Source organism: Chenopodium quinoa, unplaced genomic scaffold (assembly GCF_001683475.1).
Source record: "Chenopodium quinoa cultivar QQ74 unplaced genomic scaffold, ASM168347v1, whole genome shotgun sequence".
Lineage (NCBI taxonomy): Eukaryota > Viridiplantae > Streptophyta > Magnoliopsida > Caryophyllales > Amaranthaceae > Chenopodium > Chenopodium quinoa.
Genome location: NW_018744239.1, coordinates 10441978 through 10462421, shown reverse-complemented (window position 1 = coordinate 10462421; position 20444 = coordinate 10441978). Strand labels below are relative to the sequence as shown.

The 20444-nt window shown below is 38.0% G+C and overlaps 3 protein-coding genes across 3 annotated transcripts; 1 reads left to right on the top strand and 2 right to left on the bottom strand.

Moving 5' to 3' along the window:
- Positions 1–55: 55 nt before the first annotated feature.
- On the bottom strand, positions 56–13345 carry LOC110694485 (histidine--tRNA ligase, chloroplastic/mitochondrial-like). The gene is made up of 12 exons (XM_021871659.1): positions 13224–13345; positions 12690–12992; positions 12510–12605; positions 11399–11487; positions 11051–11180; positions 8605–8697; positions 7338–7412; positions 4292–4409; positions 3012–3154; positions 1679–1807; positions 663–826; positions 56–526 (listed from the first exon to the last, which is right to left on the bottom strand). Exons 2-12 carry the CDS (start codon positions 12981–12983, stop codon positions 388–390), a joined length of 1470 nt encoding a protein of 489 aa, XP_021727351.1. The 5' UTR covers positions 12984–12992; positions 13224–13345; the 3' UTR covers positions 56–387.
- Positions 13346–15305: 1960 nt separating this feature from the next.
- On the top strand, positions 15306–16187 carry LOC110694573. Its single transcript, XM_021871744.1, has 3 exons — positions 15306–15459; positions 15539–15955; positions 16040–16187. The coding sequence occupies exons 1-3, from the start codon at positions 15445–15447 to the stop codon at positions 16178–16180; spliced, it is 573 nt and encodes a 190-aa protein (XP_021727436.1). The 5' UTR covers positions 15306–15444; the 3' UTR covers positions 16181–16187.
- A 106-nt stretch (positions 16188–16293) lies between these two features.
- LOC110694484 lies at positions 16294–17395 on the bottom strand. Its single transcript, XM_021871658.1, has 2 exons — positions 17103–17395; positions 16294–17014 (listed from the first exon to the last, which is right to left on the bottom strand). The coding sequence occupies exons 1-2, from the start codon at positions 17356–17358 to the stop codon at positions 16398–16400; spliced, it is 873 nt and encodes a 290-aa protein (XP_021727350.1). The 5' UTR covers positions 17359–17395; the 3' UTR covers positions 16294–16397.
- Positions 17396–20444: the final 3049 nt, after the last annotated feature.

Sequence of the window (20444 nt, the reverse complement as noted above, 5' to 3'; positions counted from 1 at the left end):
AAAACTTATAATTATGCAATGAAAAAATCTAAACAGCAGCCTGAAATGATAACAGTGAAAGTATCAAATAAGATGGTTGGCTAACAAAACACATATTTATACATAATATTATGGTACTGCTGTTTGCAAAATAATGAGAAAAAATTATAATAATAGCCTAAAGCTAGAAAATTATTTGGATAGCAAAATAAGAGGAAAGAAAAGGGAGGGATATAGGAGGAAGGGGAAGGAAGAGAAAGGTAGAGAGGTCGAGTTCATTTTCCTTTCGAATTCCAGTTTTGAAAAAAGAGTGTTTATTAAAGAGAGGAAAAATGGATCCCTCCCTCTCCCTCACCTTCTTTCGACCAATCCCTTATCCTGCTGTTCATACAAGGGAACTTATTCGTGTCAATCTAACTCATCAAGTTTGACTTCATATTGTTCGCCTGTTGAGAGTATTTTTACAGCTACTGTACTTCTTTCCCACTCAGATTTTCCGATCAATATTAAGCGCTGAGCATTTATTCGTGCAGCTCGTTTAAATACCCTGAAAAATGTAGTAGGACATCAACACTCAGCAACTTAAGAATTTGAAACACTTTCCAAACCTTCAAATATCAATATCTGATTCATTATGAAGAATAAAAATGACAGCCATTAAACAAATCAAAGTAATTGCTTACCACTTCATTGGCTTGCTCTCCAACACTAAATCAACACTCTGACCTTTTCCTCTAAGAGTGGAAGCAACTAATGCTGCCGCACCTTGAAGTTCAGGATCAAGTGAGCATATTATGTTGTTGACCTCGAGGCCAAGTTCTGGAAGAAGGCTTTTCTCCTTAAGCAGCTGAACAAAATAACCAGGGCACAACATGAAGGCAGTAAAATTGTGAAAATAGTTAATGCTGGGAGATAGTAACCATAATATGGGCTAAGGGCTTAAGATGTAAACAGGTTAACCTGTTTTAGGATTAGAAGTTGATATAAGCAAAAACACGGTAATTAAAAAACCTTAACATTACATTTTGGTGCCAGGAAGAAAGAGTGAAATGCGATTAACCACAAGTAACTGCAATCAAATTTTGCAGACCCTTGCTGAAGGTGGAAAATATGGTCGTTTTCACCAAAATTCTTACTATGCATGGTTTAAAAACAAGTAAAATTATTAGTAAAAAAAGTAAGGGAGAAAACTGAAAGTATATACTCTCAATTCTATCTTCCCATTCAACACCCAGATCAACATGTATAGAGGTGAAAATGGGTTGTTCTAATTTCGGGTCAATTCATTGCCATATCTGGGTGATGAATCACTCAATTGGTTCGGTTGTTGGTCAGTGTGGGTTAATGTGATAATCAATCATTATTTAGTAATTACTTTTCATTTTTCTGATATGGTTGGGTCAAATTTTGATTTGCCAAAGTTGGGACGATTTCAGGAATTCAGGTACAGGCTGGGGTTTTGAGTCAAGTAAGTGGGAGTTAGGCTAGGAAAGTTTGGAAAACCTTGTTAGTAAAGTTTCCCTTAATTTATGAGTCACAAAAAAAAAAAAGTTTCCCTTAATTTAATTTGCAAATATAAACAGCCAAACAAGCAATACCAGATATTGGACTGCAGCTAGTATACAGCTACTTTATATGAACTCTATTAATGTCTGTAAATAAATTATCAAATCAACAAAAACACAAGGAAAATGCTTACTTCCATAATGACTGCATCACCGAACCCAAAACCGCAGGCTGGAACATCATCACCTCCGAATGTAGATAGCAGTCTATCATAACGTCCTCCACCACATATGGCTCGTAACTTTCCCTTTCTATCAAAGCCCTGAATGATAGAAAAAATAAAAGTTTTTTTCAAGGAACTCCACTGCAGATGAAATAATAATACTACTTAACTTGAGACATCCAAGCAAGATAAGGAACAAGCAACACAAAATAATTTTTAATGACAGAGTGCCATTGTCAAGGATACCCAGTCACAACCCTGGAAAAAAACGGATACAATTGGATTAAAAGAAGAAAAACATCAGTTGGGTGACTAGGGTCATAGGTGGCATGTGCACAAGAAAACTGCAACCCACTGTTGCTTACATTACTTACCAACAAGAAATCAATAACTCATTAATCCCTCAACAAATCACCTGAACCAACTTCCACGGGAATTACACTGTTTAAATGCCATTTGTTAAGTTCATGATCACCTTAATGTGCTGATTAGTTGAACTAGGCATATACCAGACCTGTATTACTGCATATCTCATTATAAATGAGCATTTTAGTTCTACTATGCACCTCAATTCTAATTTAGACTTAAGATATTCTATGTATTGATGACTTTATCCAAACAAGTCATTTACAGTCTTAAATAGCTTAATTTTGGCCAGAATTTGCCCATATTTTGTGTAATTTTACCATAAAGCACAGAAGCCAAATTTATGCACCCTTTTCCACCGGTATAATCCTTAAGAAGAGTCAAATCAACAAGCTATGACCCTACAGTAGTTGCCCAGCAGTAGAATTTACTGCTACTAGTTCCTACCTACAGCACATTCGTGCAGAAAATATGCCCTTACTTTGATACAAGATTGAGGCCTTACTGCCTTAGCCAACAGCTTTGCATTAGTATATTGTACATGCTCTTACTTATTAAACTCGAAATCTGATGGAATAGGCCAGTCACAATCCTCAAATTACATCCAAATAAAGAAAAAAACAATCAATTGTACATTTCGAGACAAGTGAAGTAATTGCATACAGAGGGAAGAATTTTTACATCAACTATTATGGGTAACTAAAGGCAAAGCCACAGAACTTGAAAGGTTCACAAATTCATTCAATTGTCCAAAGAAATAAAATTGACCAAATGATATTGGAGCATATATATGTAGCAAATGGGCAACGATATGGCAACAAGGCGGCACTATCTAAAGAAAGCAAGACACTAAATAATTACAAGTTGTACATAAATGGAAACAAAGATAATGTTTATTAAAATTATAGAGCCAATAAGAACCAAATACAGCACATACCTCAAATACAATGCCAGTATAATAGGCCAGACCCCGGACAATGGATGCATCAAACTGGATCCATTTAGAATAACCAAATTTCTCAGCAAGAGCAAAAAGTTGTTTAAGTTCACAAACAACTTGACCAGAAGTTCCAAGTTTCTCTGCATTTATCATGAGCAGTGTCACAAAGGCATATATAAAATCATCCTACAATATAGCCACGATATATCCATAAAAATTTATCAGGATTCAGAAATGTTAAATATCTAATCCATGGAAGTTGACATTCCAGGTAGCCAAACCCATATGATGGCTAAGGCTTCCTCCTGGGAATCCAAATGATCCAACTTAATCACCCAACCTGCATCAAAAATTGGATGATCCAAATTGACCTAAAGATAAACATGACTGAAATCATTAGATGTCCTATAATAAGCTGACTCAAAATTGACCCAACACAACTGGACAACCTCCTTATTCGAAAATGACCTGACCTGACTTGACCTGAACCGGAACAACCCATTTTCAACCAACTAATACCTAACTATAAATTTTGAGTTTACGAGCACTGCAAATTTCCTTTCTTTTCTTCTTTTAATTTCCTCTCCTCAAGGTTTTATCTTATATCTTTTACAAAGCTCAAAATTATACTACCTCTGTCTTCATAAGTTCTACTCACTTTCTGTTTTCATATGTATTTCTAAGTTCTGCTCACTTTTTTTTTCCCTTTTTGAGGGGATTTTACTCACTTTTACTACATTCCATTTATGTCAACGTTTTATTCATATTTTATCATCTTCCATACCAATTTTTGTAACCCACTTATATTTAATAATTATCATACTCTCTATCCCTTTCTTCCTAAAAGCAAAAGTACCCACATGAGTGGTCCCCTTTAGAGTTCACCTTAGTTTCTGTTGTGATTGTAACTACTCATGAAAATGGAGATAGTAATACACACCGTGTAAGTATGGCATCAAGTAAAATTTCAAAATCAATATACATGATTCGGTAGTTTCAGGATTTCATTGCAATTGGTTGAGCACATTTTCTTTACATATTGTAAATCTATTTTGGGATATTTCTAGGACATTTATTTTTACAGTACCTATTTGCATGGATCAAATAATCATGCTCTGAGTAATGTAAAGACTTTTGCAGGACCAATGAAGCATAATTCAAGGTATGAGTATCTGACTAATATTCTAAGGAGTACAGCTTAAACATTGAATCAATACTTTTAATAGCCCTAAAAAGGAGACAAAACCTTTACATATATAGTCATACAGGTGGCTAACCTTCCAACTTCGTTAAAGACTTGATAGAAAGGACCTCCAGCAGTTCCTCGATTGCTTCATCAGACATTCCAATAGACTTCAACTCTTTCTTTATCTCATCAAGAGGGATCTTTTCAAGCTGTTAGTCAAAATTTACAAAGAAGGAACTTAAGCATGAAAACTCATAATTTGGAAAATCAAATAAGTTAAATTCCTAATATTCTTACATACGCCACAAGACAGGATCCCTTATTAGGCAATAGGCAGAGCAACATTGATATCATTTAAAAGTAATCTTCACAAATCATGAAATTTGTTGGAACAAAAAACAATACTCCTTCCTTTTTTTATAAAAAAATATTACAATAAAGGGAAGAAAAGATAATAAAAAATTAAAAAAATTGTAAGAAAAGATAGTGGAATTATTATTTTATTGATAAGTAAAGGGATGTAAGGAGTGAGGAGTTGAGGACCATTGAAGGAGTGAGAAATGATAAAGTAAGAGATAGTGGGGACCATTGGTGGGTAACGTTATATTATTAAAATGTAAGAGATTTCCAAAAGAGGAAGTGAGTCATTTAAAAAAATAACGACCGAACAAGGCAAGTGTAGCATTTGAAAAAAAAAAAAAAAACAGAGGGAGTACAATAAAACACGTACATCATTGATTGAAAAAAAAAACTACTTTCAAGTGATGTCAATAAATTTATAAACACCCGGGTGCAAAGTGCACCTAAAGGTATTTTTTGCTCATTTTAAGAAAAAAAATTTTGTTCATGTTAAATTCTAAAAATGAGCAAAAAAATATCAAATGAACAAAAAACTACACTTGGGTGCACCTACCTCTATGTGCACCGGAGTGTATGTAAAAGGTGTTGCAAATGATCTTACTGGTTATTATAATTTAATTTTGGAAATTTATGCATAAATTATTTGTTAGTACATGATTATATGTAATAACTCCTCTAACATTGTTACAAGGAAATAAACTTAGAAAAGAATATTTCCTCCGTTCTCTTTCAGTTGCACTTCCCTAAAATAGAAGTTTTTTTTAGTTGCAGCGTTACTAATTTTAGTATGTTTTCCCCACCAAAATACCAAAACTACCCTTACTTTCCTAACTATCCTTATAACTTCAAATTAAATTTTTAATTTACTCCTATTCGGTGTATACAAAAGGCACGCCTAAGTGTTAGAGGCGCTAGGCAATTAGAGTAGAGCGCCTTTTTTGCTCTAGGCGAGGTGCATTCAAAGAGGCGCACATAGGCAGATTTTTTTAATTGTTTTATATTGTGAGCCTCACTTCAAAGAGGTGCACCCAAGGTGCGCCTAGACATAACAGGACCTTTATTGCCTTATTGCGCCATGAGCCTTTTTATAAATTGCTCCTATTACAACTAATCCCACCTACCATTATTAATTATCCCCTCATACAATAATCACGCCTTTAGAATTTTCCACTCAAGATGGAGGTTACAGAAATATCTAATCTGCATCCCATCTTCTCGCTCTTCATTTTCCCCAAATTAATGAACAACCCTAGCACAGTTCTTCATCGAAAATCTCTGCTATTCACCAAAGAAATTTTATTCCAATTTCAAATTGCAGCACCAATTTACAAAATTGAAAAATTATTTTGTGAATTTTTTGGTGTTTGATCCCAAATTCTCCAAAGATCGACGGATACCTCACGGAAGAAAGGGTTTGTTTTGCGAAAACTGGAAAGCATATTTATCTACAATATTTTGTTGATCTTTTTTTTTTTTTTTCCTTTTCTTTTTGCTCATCTATCACCATCATCATAGTCATCAATACCTCTAAGGTTCGATTTTCTCTCTCTTTTGTTTTAATGGTGACCTCACCCGAAAGTGAGCGACGAAGGGGTATGTTGACGATCTAAAGACGGAGTTCAAGGAGCTTCAAGGTCTAATCGTAGTTGTTAAAGAAGCTATGGGCTAATTAAGGTTTTAAATCCGAAAAACTATTACAGTGTACATTTCTTTACTCCAATACACATCCACAAGTGCTTGTGTGAGCATATCTATGTTTACCTAATGTCGTGTGAGCTTGCCTAAGCAACAACCTAAAGGGTCATGTGACTTACTTTAACGACCAATTTGATTCGCTCTTTGTTTGTAGCAACATAAAGCCTCGAAACCCAACATTAGTATCATTAAAATTACTTTAAGTTTATAAATGAGAGATAAACTAATAGAGTAATAGATCTTCAATGTTCAACTAGCCTCTCACTTCATTAATTCAAGTATCTATTTTCTTCTTAATTCTCTTGTTTTATTTCTATGATATCTTTAATTATTGTATTTTTTTGTTTATTTGATAATGGTATCTTGTTTGGAGTGAGGTTGAACCCTAATATAGATTGATGTCATGAATTAGTCCCAAATCTCTAATGCAATTTGTTTGTTATATTTCTTCACTAAAGTTGATTATTATAATACTTCGACTAAAAAAAGTGTTTGATGAGCAAAAATATGGTTCTTGATTGACTTGAGAACTAAAAGTAGGGAGCATCATTACAAAAGTAGCTGAAAGAAGTTGATAAGAATTAAAATACAGAATGCAAAGTCTTTAATCAGCATGACTACAAAAGCAGGCATGATTGCATCTTATAAGAATCAATTAATTAATCAAAATAAATTACTGTTACTAGTATAGGGCACATCAATCTCGTTGAATTTAGGGGTTAATTATGAATCGCATTGATTTATATATGGGGATACTTATTTCTAGAACTTATATTCATAGATTTATTTTATTAGCATAATTTACTCAACTCCTTATTTGATTCGACTAATTATGATAGATTCCAACGAATTGTTTAATTGAACCATACGTGTGATCGACCTCAACTTGCAATGTTACATAATTAGGAAAACTATTTAGCTTTTACTTTTGTTGGTTAGCGAGAAGCTCATCAAGAAAACGTTGGTCCAAAGAAAGGCAGGTGAGAGATGAAAGGAAAAATGATAACCACTCAGATCCAAGTCTTAAAATAAAGCAATCCACTCGCAAAATAGCCATGCTAAGAAATAATTCTTTAACTGACCTTGTCAATAACAATACAAACTCTTCCAAATAATTCTTCAGGTAAATTGTAGCACCTCAAAACTTCCTGCAAAACCTGAATAAAAGGAATAGCCTCAACATACTTACTTTGAAAAAGTATAATAAACAACTACTAGTTAACATACATACTTTGAAGATGATGTAATAACTTTTATATTGCAACAATCCTAAACTGCAACTGTAAGAACCTTATAACTTTAGATAACCTGTTTCACAAAATTCCATCACCTAATAAAAGAAAGATTTCAAATTTCCCATTTTGCAAAAACTAAATATACATATTTGAAGAAATAAACCTATTTGGGTGCCAAATCCTTTAAACCCCAATCATCAGTTTCACTTGAAATATCTGAATAGAATTCTCACAACCATAGCCTCCACTTCTTGCTACTCCCTCAGTTTTTTTTTTTTTTAAGAGTTATACTTTGATCGGCACATAGTTTTAGGTATATTAATTAGTTCAACTTTATAACTACTACTAATAAGTTTAGCTTATTATACTAGAAAGTTGCTTGCTTTGTACTTTCATAATACCAATTAACAATACTTCTATCCCCGCTCAAATAGACGGTAGTTTTATGAGAAACCTAAAAAGCCCCTTATTGGATTTGAACCGATGACTAACACCTTACCATGGCGTTATTCTACCACTGAGTTAAAAGGGCCCTTTTAGCCAATACTTGAATACAATAAGATGTAAGTGGGGTTGTTGGGGTATTAAAAAATTATAAGAAAATAAAGTGGGTTTAACTGTTAAATATTTTTATTGAAAAGTGAGGGATGTAAGAGGGAAAAAAATAACAAAAAAGTAATAGTGGGTTTGAGTAGGGATCATGAGTGGGATGAGAATTAAAATTAAATGAAGTAGGTTGCCAAAAAAAAGGAATTGTACAACTTGTAACACTTAAAATAAAAAAAATAATAATAACAAAATGGCCGCAAAAGGAAAGTATAACGCTTAAAAATAAAAAAAAATAAAAAAAATACTGGAGGAAGTATTATGTTTCCCCCTAAATATTGACATACTCAACATAATGACCGGGTAACATCACAAATTTATTAATTAAACAAACATGATGTTTGCTGTATAAAAATGTAAAACATTAAACCTTTTAATATTTTATACAGGAAAATAAAATCAAGCCTGATCAAACATGTCAGCATATATTTATTTTTTTAAGAAGTAGAGGAGGTCAAAAGGATCGAGGTTCTAAGTGAATGAATACCTCATGGAAAGCAGTTCATACCTTCCTGCTCGAAACCTTGAATCCAACATCTGCCTCTGTTATCCCTAGTCTCTTGAAGAAGGTGACTATAGCAGAAATAAGCTCCGCCTCAGCCTATTGCATGAAATTATATTTTAAAATTCAGCGAGAGGAAGCAAGATTCAACCAAATACATACGTCATAGCCAAAGATAAGATCAGAAAAAAGACATGGTTTTGACGATGGAACTTGCCGGAGACATAGCATGAACCAATTGAATTGAAACAACTTTTGAAATAAATAGATTATTCTAGAAAAAATGAGATGTTTAATAAAATTATCATCAGATTGCCAGGGTTAGACTTATTTAGGCCTTTTACCAGTACAAATATCATGAGCACAATGAGATTTATGTATCAAACCAAACAAATAGCAGTAAATAATAAAAATTACATAGATAGATTATTGAGGGTATTCTGCAGGTATTTTAAGATAGGACATCTACCAGCTTAGGATAGATGGCATTAAAGGTGCCATATTCTAGAATTTTATTGATGATATATGATGGCCCAGTTTGAACTTTACAAGATCATAGCAAATGGTCCGCTAACACACACATACACATTAATATATCATGATCAAAACAGTATGGTAACTTAAGGATATGTAGACAGTATAAGGAAATCAAACAAATATTAAACAAAAGGAACAAAAGCAAGCACAGTTCTAATTCTACATGGCACATAAAACCTCAGAGGGCTTAAGAACCTGTTCTTTTCTGAAATAAAGTATTTTGGTCTGATTATATTAACGTGGTCTGGCAGGTCTGAATATTTATCTTTATGATGTATTGGTCTAACTAAACTTAAACTGTATATCAACACTAATGTATAACAAAGAAATATTATCAAGTAAGAGCTTCTTAGATTTATCATAATCTTAATTTTCAAAGGTGTGAGGCACACTGAGGTGCAAAGGGTCCCTACTCCCTAGAGCTTAGGCGCACGGTGAAGGCAAGCACCTTTCAAAGAAGAGGCACACCTTTTTTCTTGGTATACTTTTTCATAAAAAACCAACTAGAGAGGGGGATAAAATATTAATTACAATGAAATGAAGGTCCTCATAAAAGATAGAGAAGAGGGGGAGCTAGGGAGGGGTTCACATGACTTTTTAGCAGTTGACTCGCTGTTTTAGAGAAAGTGGGGCACATAACTCGATGAGAGTGATTGAAAGAGACAATAAAGAGAGGGGAGGGGGGGAGGAGGCAAAAGTACTCTATAATTGACTTAATGGTGAAGCTTCCAAATCAAATAGATCTTAAAAAAGAATAGAGAAGAAGCAAAAGACAGATCGAGACGAAAAAAAGACAGATCGAAGAGAAAAGAAGAATGAAGCAGAAAGTAGGTTAGAAAAGAAAGATGAAAAGAGAAGAAACAAGAAACAAAAGATTACATAAATCTGATCAATAGGATGGTAGTCACCAAGAAAGTTACAATTGAACTGAACTTAGGATTTTGAGGAATTGCTGTTTTCTCTTTCCTCTAATCTTTGCAGACTAGTTTTGAGTTTTTGACCATTGAGAGGTAATAAATACGTCACATGATAACTTTTAATTTTGAAGTATACAAAAATCTGCCACATCACCCACCCACCTTACACCACAAATGAGAGAGGCATTGTGCCTTGCACCTAGGCTAAGGCGCTTTGGGATTGGAAATGCACCATGGCACACAAATGAAAATGCCTTCAGCGCGCTTTTAAAACTAACGTCCTCTCAATGTGCACTTTCCAAATATGTAGATTTCATCTCCATCCCAAAATGATTTTTTGCGATATTCACAAACCCCACCTTAACAAATGTTAGTATGTAAGAAGTTGATGGGTTTATCTTAATGTATAATTTCAAAATATTAACTTTTTATAATTTTTACTTATAGATATTAAGGATATTGATAGTCAAATGTGCATTGGCAAATTTTGTACCGTCAAAGAGATAAAGTAATCTATGCTAGGGTGTGTAATTTTAATTAGTGAATATTTTTCACTAATCCAAATCTAAGCTAGTCACAAATCTAAACAATAAGTTTATGAAACAAGTTGAAGAATACAAGATCTAACATATCAATTGCTAAGTCTCTACAAGATCTAACATGTAATAAGAATACGTTCAAGCATGGTGCAACTAATTAATGAACAATTTACTTACTAAATCTCTCCAATGAAAAATTCAAGCAGGCTCTACTTGTATCATTTCACTCACCACCTTTGGGACCACTTTACTTACTTTTTCCTAAGAAAACATAAAATAATAGGATCCCCACTCGCACCTCTCAAAAATTAATCGTACACTTTCCACTAAATATGTCGATTTTTTTTCTATAAAATCATGCGACAGTCAAACTAGTGCAACTAATCCGCGATTAGGGAGTAATAAATCACTAAGTAAATATTACTAAAATGCAGGAATTTGCAGAAGTGATGCACACACCATAACTTCAGGCACACCAATAATATCCATATTCCACTGGTAATGTTCACGGCGACGACCTCTAGTCATTCTTTCATAACGCCAACATTGTCCAATAGCAAACCATTTCAATGGCAAGGATGCGGATTTTCTGGACAGAAAAAAACATGGGGATCAAATTGTGGCTGGTGTACCTGGACACAAAAATCATAATAATAAACAAAATAATTAAACAATTTTCATTTGATTACCAGCTCTAAGCACAAGCCAAAGTGAACAATGAAATAGGCATTGGAGAAACCAATAAAAATAATTGAAGACTATTCCATGACAACATGACCAAAAGCTCAAAAATGGCAAGTTAAGTACCCTTTCTGTAAGACTAGCCTTGCCAATGATGGAGTAAGTTCCGGCCTCAATGCAACCCGGCGATTTCCTCGATCCTCAAAACAATATAACTGCAAAACACAGATTTCAGTCAGTCTTCCGTGAACAAATTGCAGCGACCAAGTAACAATGAAAGGAAACGTATGCGAGCAGAGGTTAGAAGAAGATGGAGATAGAAGAGGATAACATAAGCATCAATTCTCTAGCTTTCCAAAAGAAATGGGGCGGAGTGAGATTGACACTCATAGAGCAAGAGGCAATTTTGAATGCCAATTAAACGGATAAAACTTAAAAGAACTACAAGGAATGTAGACATGAAATAACAAAAAAAAAAAAAAGCGTTTTTCCCCTCACTTTCCTGACGGACCCCAAGCCCTAGACAGACCTATGGCTGTTGAAGGCTCGGTGGCTTCCTTCCAGCACTGGCATTGTTAGTGTTTGTTCCAATTGAGTTTGTTGCGTCTTTCATTGTTTGGCACGGTTTGAGGCTATATAGTGCCTGCTAGCTTTGTTAATATATTTCAATTGGAGGATGATCTCCGGTTTGCTCCCATCTTAACCAAAGAATTTAATAGATGAAAATGACAGAGGTTGAGTTGTATGAAAACTTTGAATTAAACCATAAAGTTGTTGAATGCTACCAAGGTGAACACAAAGAATCTGTTGATGGCCTGATGTATTGCAAGGTCATTGTGAACGGCAAGGAAATGTTTGCTATGGTTGATACGGGTGCTACCACAACATTCGTGTGTGCATTGTGTTTATACTATTGTGTTATAGTTTATACTCTAAGTGTTAGGCTGGTTAGTAGGTTCTAATGCCATCACAATAAAATTAAATAATTTCCTGTGACACTAATACTGCCATAAAAGTTGCTCTAAGTCATTAAATCACCCAAAAGTCGAAAACAAATCATACAGTCCACTTCAGCATCACATAATTCAGCATAATAAAATCTACATACAATTTCAAGCAATGAACTTAAAAAAAAATACAGTTTATTTGATTTCACCATCATATAATGCAAAAGAATTTTAAAATTGATTAACAAAACAATGTGAAATGATGATAAAGATGAATTTAGACAAAATACCTGGTCCCTGATTTCTTCTCCAGCTTTCCTAATAAACAACGCCTCTGATTCCAGCACCGGAAAATCAACCTCTTCAAAACCAAACAAATGCGACACCTGCAATTGCAAATTAATTAGAACAAAATTCAGCAAATAACCACAAATTCATCGAAAAACATTCAAAATCTCAGCTAAGAAAACCTCTCTGAAATTCTGAAACAACCAGCTTCGCAACCGCATATCCTCAGGAGGAAAATCTCTGGTTCCTTTGGGCGGATTTATATCGATTTTCTGCGGCATTTGGGCAATCGGAGAAGGCATAATTCCGCCAGTACGTCCGGCATTTTCAGAGGAATTAGGGTTCAAAATTGACGAGGATGATAGCGAAGACAAACATCGGGTTCCAATAGAGAAGCAATGTCTGCGACGAGAGGCGAGGAGAAAGAATGCAGGCCCGTCCCTGAGGCAGGGCAGCGAAAAGAGGTCTAATTTCATACTTCAATCCTAACATTAAAGGGTTTTGAAATACATTAGCAACCAAATTTCATTCAATTATCTCGAAAAATCACATAATTTTAGGATTCAATAATCAAATTAGGCTCATAATTTTCTTTTCTTTTGGTTATCCTAGAATTTAGAAGCAATAGTTGAGATTTTCGAACCCTACACTTAAAGCACTGACAAATAAATTAGATTGTGAAATTGATATGATGATAACAAGAACAAACAACTTACCTCAGAAGCTGCTTCAATGGCGGATACAAGTAAGATTCAACGGAGAACGTTCAGTGCGCTTCAATGGATAACTGAGAGAGGTCCAACGAGAATAAAAGTCATGACCCGCCACATTTTATAAAGTGAACTGTTAAACATCGCCCGCAAATTCCTACATAAAGCCCACAAAATAAGAGTGAAATGACACTTTTGCCCTCATACTAAAAACACACAATTTCTCTCTCTACTCTCTACTTCCACTTTCTCTCTCTAAATTATTTCCAGAGCTATGTCGAGGCGGCCCGGCAAGGAAGTGGCGGCACCGGCGGTGGGCGGAAGGCGGTATGCCGGCCAGAAGGTAATTTTTTTAATTTTTGTAATTTTTTTTTAAAAAAAAAACCTCCGGCGACGGTGGGGCGCCAAGGCGAGACGCCACCACCACGGAGGAGGCGCCTAGGCAAGGCGCCCGTACGGTGGTGGCGGCGCCTAGCCCAGACGCCAATACCACGGCGGCGGCGCAGAGGCTAGGCGCCACTGTCGTGGTAGTAGCGTCTGGGCTAGGCGCCGACACCACCGTACGGGCGCCTTGCCTAGGCGCCTCGTTCTTTTTTTTTTTTAAATTTTTTTTTTGTTTTTTTTTAATTTTAAATTTTATTTTCGATTTTTTTTTTTTTTTTTAAAAAAATTTGTTTTTCTTTTTTTTAAATTGTATGTTCCCTTTTTTTTTATCTTTTTTTTTAAAAATTTTGTTTTTTTATTTGTTTTAATTTTATATTTTTTATGTTTATAATTTTATTTCCGTGACTTGTTTATTTGCTTTTGTGTTTATTTTCGACTTTTTTTAATTTGTTTTCGTTATTATGTTTCGTTATTTACTTGGAGTTAGGCATCGCAATTTAGACCTGGTGCGGGGAAGAGTATTGACGTCGTGAGGAGTACGATCTACTCAATGGAGAGGTCGGGGCCCAGACACGTTAGATCCCGTGGTATTTCGGCCTCGGCCCGCAGAGAACGGGTGCACTGTTCTGCGGACGATCAAGATGATGATGATGATGATGAGGAGGAGGAGGAGGAGGTCGAGGAGGAGGAGGTCGAGGACGAGGATGATGCAGATGAGGATGTCGACGATCAGAGTGGACCATATGATGATTACGGTCCATTCAGTCAGAGACTTGATGATACGTATGAGACGCATAGGGTAGATGTGCGTAAGGGTCGAGATGGTAGGTTTGTTAGTAGATCTGGAACATCATCTGCGTCCACTGTGTCTGCGGGTAGCAGAAAACGGTCGAGGGCCGTTAATGATTCTTGGATGGTGAGGGGTGAGGTGGCCGGGGGACCTATAGACGGGAGTGTGATTCCTAGCTTTTTAGGACACATCGCTACCCGTATTTGGGAGGACCAGGAGAGGGCTTTGGATACAGGCATTTTGAAATGCCAAACCCGGGAAAAGACTTGTAGGTTTTTGTGTAGCTGGGCTGATGCTTGGCCGGAGGAGAGCGAGATGGTCGGGCGATTGAGGGCCACTAGAGTGAGTCACCTTCCTGCCACCATGCACGATAGGATTGACTGGACGCTGATCACGGCTTTCGTTGAGCGTTGGCAGCCGGATACGAACTCGTTCCACCTTCCGTTCGGTGAGATGACGATCATGTTGCATGACGTCGAGGCCATCCTTGGGATTCCCGTGGAGGGAAACCGAGCATCTGTCGTCACTGATGCGGATCAGGCAGATTTACTAGCGGAGCTGTTGGCGGTGGATAGGGCTGCGCTGTACACATCGGCACTTGGTGTGTGGGATCACGGCGGCGTTAAGATCGCAGCCGTCTTGCAGCGATGTTTGCACCCTACGGCACGTAGGACGCAGGACACACAGCTGGCTGCATATGTTTTTCTTCTTCTCGGGTGTACCTTGTTTCCGGATAAGAGCGGGAACAAGCTCAGGCCACGCGACATAGTTGACGCGTGTGAGCCCGACAGAGTAGGCCAGTTTTCTTGGGGGTCGGCTACGCTGGCGTATCTGTATCGCCAGTTAGGATTCTCGAGCCGGGCTGATGCAGCAGGTATCACTGGATGTCTGACGTTGTTACAGACCTTGATATACGAGTATTTTCCTGCGTTTCGACCACACCGCGACCCGGTTCCCATTGGTGATGGCCAGCCACGTGCCTGTGCGTGGAGTCCGCGTGTCGAGAAGAAGTCCGTTGACCGCCTGCGCTCCATACGGTTATCGCTTGACAGGATGTCCCCCTTAGAGGTACAGTGATTAAATTATTTCTACTTTTACAATCTGATGCTTTATTTTATGACTGTTACTGATTTTAAATAATGTGCAGGTGAACTGGATGCCTTTCGGCCAGAACCCTAGTAATAGGGTACCCAGGACCCTCTACACTGGACTGATTCAGTATCGCGAGATCGTAGAGGCGTACATGCCGCAGCGCTGTCTTCGCCAGCTTGGATTTGTCCAAGTTGTCCCACCTCCACCGGCATGGCCCAGTAAGGCGGTACGATCTGCGTCGTCGAAGGAGTACGTCGTCCAATGGCCGTCAAACATGATATCCATGTGGGAGCAGTTTCCGATGGTTGCCCGCCTATGGACGGCGGAGCTGCAGCGGCCGCCAAGTGGGGTGACTGCCATGTGTGACCAGCACTACATGGAATGGTACATCCGGCACTCGCACCCGAGGTTGATCAAAGACATCGACGACGCAGATGATGACGATGTGCCACCTGCCACTGCCTCTTATGCGGTACGTCTCATATTTTATTTGTTGTTCTCTTATTTTAATATATATATGTATAATACGTCGTTTCATGTTTTTTGTTTTGTGTAGTGGATGGGCAAGATTATGCAGTTGGGACACCGACTTTTTGAGGAAAGGGACTGCATGACGAGTGCATCAGGCAGAGCTGTTATCGACGATCTGGAACGGACCCTTGAGCAGTGGCAGTGGGCGTCACAGAGGGATTACTGATATTTGAAATTAGACATTATCTTTTTAGTTTGTAATATCTGAAATTATTGTTCTTAGTTTTTAAAATTCAATATTATCATTTTAGTTTGTAATATTTGAAATTATTGTTGTTAGTTTTTAAAATGAAACATTATCTTTTAAAAATGAACACATAGAAATGACATAGTATTGACAATACAAGGCCTCATAGTAAAAGGTAGGTGTACATCAACAAAAACTACATGGCAATTAAATTGTTCCACTGTTGCACGCGAGCATGGTACAAAGCATCCCAACCCTCCACGCTTGCTCTACGAATTTCATACCACTTCGGTATGATATTTGGGACCGGAAAATCGGGTGACATGTCTAATCGGATAAAATGTCTGTATGACGGCCCAAGAAATCCAATAGCAACGTCCCTTACCGGTCTGGTGACGGTCTCGCGCGAACACCAGGGCAGAACCGTTGTACATGGATAATAGGCTCGACTATGTAAACCAAGGCCGAAATGCATGACTGCACACTTGTAGATGTTTGCAACGGCAAAGAGATCAAGTGGCGCATCGAACCAATGATTTTGACCGCAAGGTCCCCCTCCCCACCGGATACGCTGCAGAGACCTATCCAAGTCCTCGCCGTACACATGGCCATACACATCTCGGTTTGATGCGATTTCACTGTACATCAAATGCCGCACTAAACCGTAGTTGTCTTCACCCATTTGAAACACATCCGCCACAACCCGAAATCCGCAGTTACCATCTGCAATGACATCATTCCACCCGTCCAAGAATGGCATCATGATATTAGGGATCCTGTCCTTATATGGAAAATGTTCAATGTCCATTCTCCCTGTTACACACATCAATAAACACAATAAACAAGTCAACAGTAAACTAATCAAACAGTCAACAAAAGAAATTGAAGTCGAATGTCTTACCGGTGCCGGGCATATTCACCGACGACGATGATTGGCTGCCACTTGATGAGGATGTACGACCACGGCCACGGCCACGGCCACGACCGCGAATGTACTCAAACGCACTCTTGTTCCGCCGTGGTTGTCGACCCCTAGGTCGCTCGACCCCTTCCGGTTCTTCGGTATCCAAACACGATGTATTGAACATGTCATGAAGTATGTGTGTAGCACTACGAATGATCGAAGGGTGACTGGAGGACACTTGGTCAAACATCATCTGAAACTGCTCCAACTCCTCCTGTTCACGGTGAACCGTATGCGTCACAGCATGCTCTCCGATAACGAGCGTCCGCCAGAATGGATGAACCTGATCGACATGTAACGACGCCCTGTCTTGCGTAATTACGCGGTGAATGGTGCATGCACAAGGTAATCCATGAGTCATTGATATAGCACATCCGCACCGAATAGCCACTTCATCGCCCAACTCCCTCATCCTGGTATACTCGCTCAGAATCAACCCCAAACAGTGGTGTGACACACGACCGTGGAGAATCTTAAATATGAAATGGCCATACAACATGCCATGTCGTCGTCTGGAGTCCTCGAGATAGTTCTTGATGCCGTTCCTCTGAGTATCAATAGCCTTGTTTATTCTCTCGAACAGTGTATCCAGAGCAGCCGTGGAAGAATCAATCCAGTCCTTCAAAGCTCTATGAGCGCTCTCGACTCTGCATGTCGTAGTGTTCCCAAAATGAAGAACTTGGTTCGTCCAATATTTGACAAACTTTTCCCTCTGAGGTACCCACTGATGCATCACATAGTCTACGATTGGCGGGCACCACTTGTACGCATCCTTTAAGTTTTCCAAGGCTCGATCGTACTCTGCCTCCGTGGTAGCTTGCAGGATCTTCCGACACTTACCATTTACCAATCTCTCTGCTGAATCTAAGTTCTTGTTGAAAAGGTTGTAGGCTTTGACTTTCACGCAGTTGTTGATGTGCCATGTGCACAGTAAATGGCTCGACTCCGGAAACAGCTCCGCTATCGGGGCAAAAAGACCTCCCTCACAATCACTTACGATGGCCGATGGCTGTACATTTGGGCCGATGTAGTTTCTCAACTTTTCCAACACCCAACGGTAACTCGCAGCCGTCTCATCCTTCATGACTGCATAACCAATCAGAAAGTTCTGGTTCGTTGGAGCCATCCCAACCATCTCAACCAGTGGGCACTTGTACTTGTTTGTCTTGTACGTTGAATCGATCAAAATCACAGATGGCCAAGACGAAATCATATCAGCACAATCAGGATGGACAAGGAACAAATGAGTTACCTCCGATGTGTCTTCGTCAGATTCAAACCAGTAAAGGTAACCACGTGCTTGTGCCTGGTGCAGAAGCTGCTGTATAGGGTTCCTTCCCTCTGACCGTTCAAACCTCAATTTCTGTCTGACGTTGTAGATGTGTCTTCGGTTTGGCTGGTCTTCGGGGAATTTCTCTAACACAGACGCTAATATTTTAGCGGGCTTCACTTGAGCATCACTCATTTCTTTTACAACTAGTTTCGCAGCTGGACTTAGGCCGCTTAACTGCCGATGCCCCACTTTGTATGCTATCAGCTCATGGTTGTGATATCCCCATTTGCCGTAATCCTTCACTTCCCAACCGTCACGCCTTTGATGTTGTCGAACCTTAACTCGGAACTGACACCCACAACCTTTCCGCTTTGAGTCAAACCGAATCGCTTTACTGAAATCTCGTTCTTCTCTTTTGCGATAACGGTCGCATCTCAAAATGCGATCCATTCTACCATCCCGTTGAGATTTATGAGTTGCTACTACTAAACAAAAGCCTGATCTAATTGCAACCTGTTTTGCCCAATCAATCGCTTGTTGAGCATCTTCGAACAGGCCATCATGTACAAAAATCCCACTGTAATCATTTCCGTCTCCACCATAATCCTGTAACAATAACATATAACGTATAAATATAATTACATTAAGATTAAATTAACAAAAACAAACAAAAAAAAAAAAAAGGGGATTAAATTAAAAAATAAAAAAAAAAAAAAAAAAAAAATATTCCCCTACTGGCGCCTGGCCAGGACGCCGGAGCCACGGCCGGGGCGCCTGGTCAGGACGCCGCCGCCATGGTCGCGGCGTCCTGGCCAGGCGCCTTGGCCGTGGCTGCGGCGTCCTGGCCACGCGCCACTACTATGGTCGAGGCTTCTCCACCAGGCGCCGTGACCACGGTGGCGGCGTCCTGGCTAGGCGCCACAACCACGGCATGGCCTTTTGGCTAGGCGCCAGCCACCATTTCGTCCTTACGATGCGTTACGAACCTCGTTTTCCGATGACGACGGCGATTCTCCGGTGATCCTCGGCGATCCGGTGCTGCTCCACATTTTTTTAGTGCGAAAAATTTATCTTCCGTTAAAATTATAAAATGGGCAAATTTGTCAAAAAATTATAAAATGTGGGCTTTATGTAGAGATTTGCGGGCGATGAATAACAAGTCCCTTTATAAATGGGTTAGATCGTCTAATAACGTCCAATTATAAGGATTTCAAGTAAATCTGTTTTAAAAAATATTTACTACTATTTTCATTTATCCTTCCATTTCTCAAATACTATTTTCATACACCAAACCTTGTATCAATTATTTGTAAGTGTTTTTTTTTTTATTTAATTAAACTAGTTTACAACAAAGTAATAATGAAAGAAAAGTAACTTAAGTTAGTATAAGCATAAGAAGGCCTTACACAACACCAACTAAGGCCATTAACGACATTTACCTTTAAGCTATTACAACGAGTGCAGACAACGCAAATAAGGCTTACCAACTTACATTTAAACATGTGATGGGACCATTGATAGAGTTGGGGAAGTTGCCGAGGGATGCCATTTTTTTATTTTCTTTTCTATTTTTTGACCTATTATTTCTTTATGTACCAAGTCCTAAATTAGTAGGTCATAGAAAGAAAATAATATTTGTTGCCCCTTGCTACTTTGGTCATGTATCAATTATACGAACAACGAAAATAAGAACAATGTCAATTACTTTGAATCAGAGGGAGCATTTTTGTTAATAATAATAATAATAATAATAATAATAATAATAATAATAATAATAATAATAAATAACAATCAGAGTGAGCATTTCTCAGAAATAAAAAGAATAATAAAAATTAATTTCTGAAAGTAACTATCAAGATAAAACTAACAAGATCTAAATTGACAAATTTTCTACACGGTAACATTCAAATCACAAGTAGTTAAGGTAGAGTTAGTTAAACTAGATATGGAGCAATTAGTTGAAAATGAACACCTATAGATGATGACATATATATAGAAAATAGTTC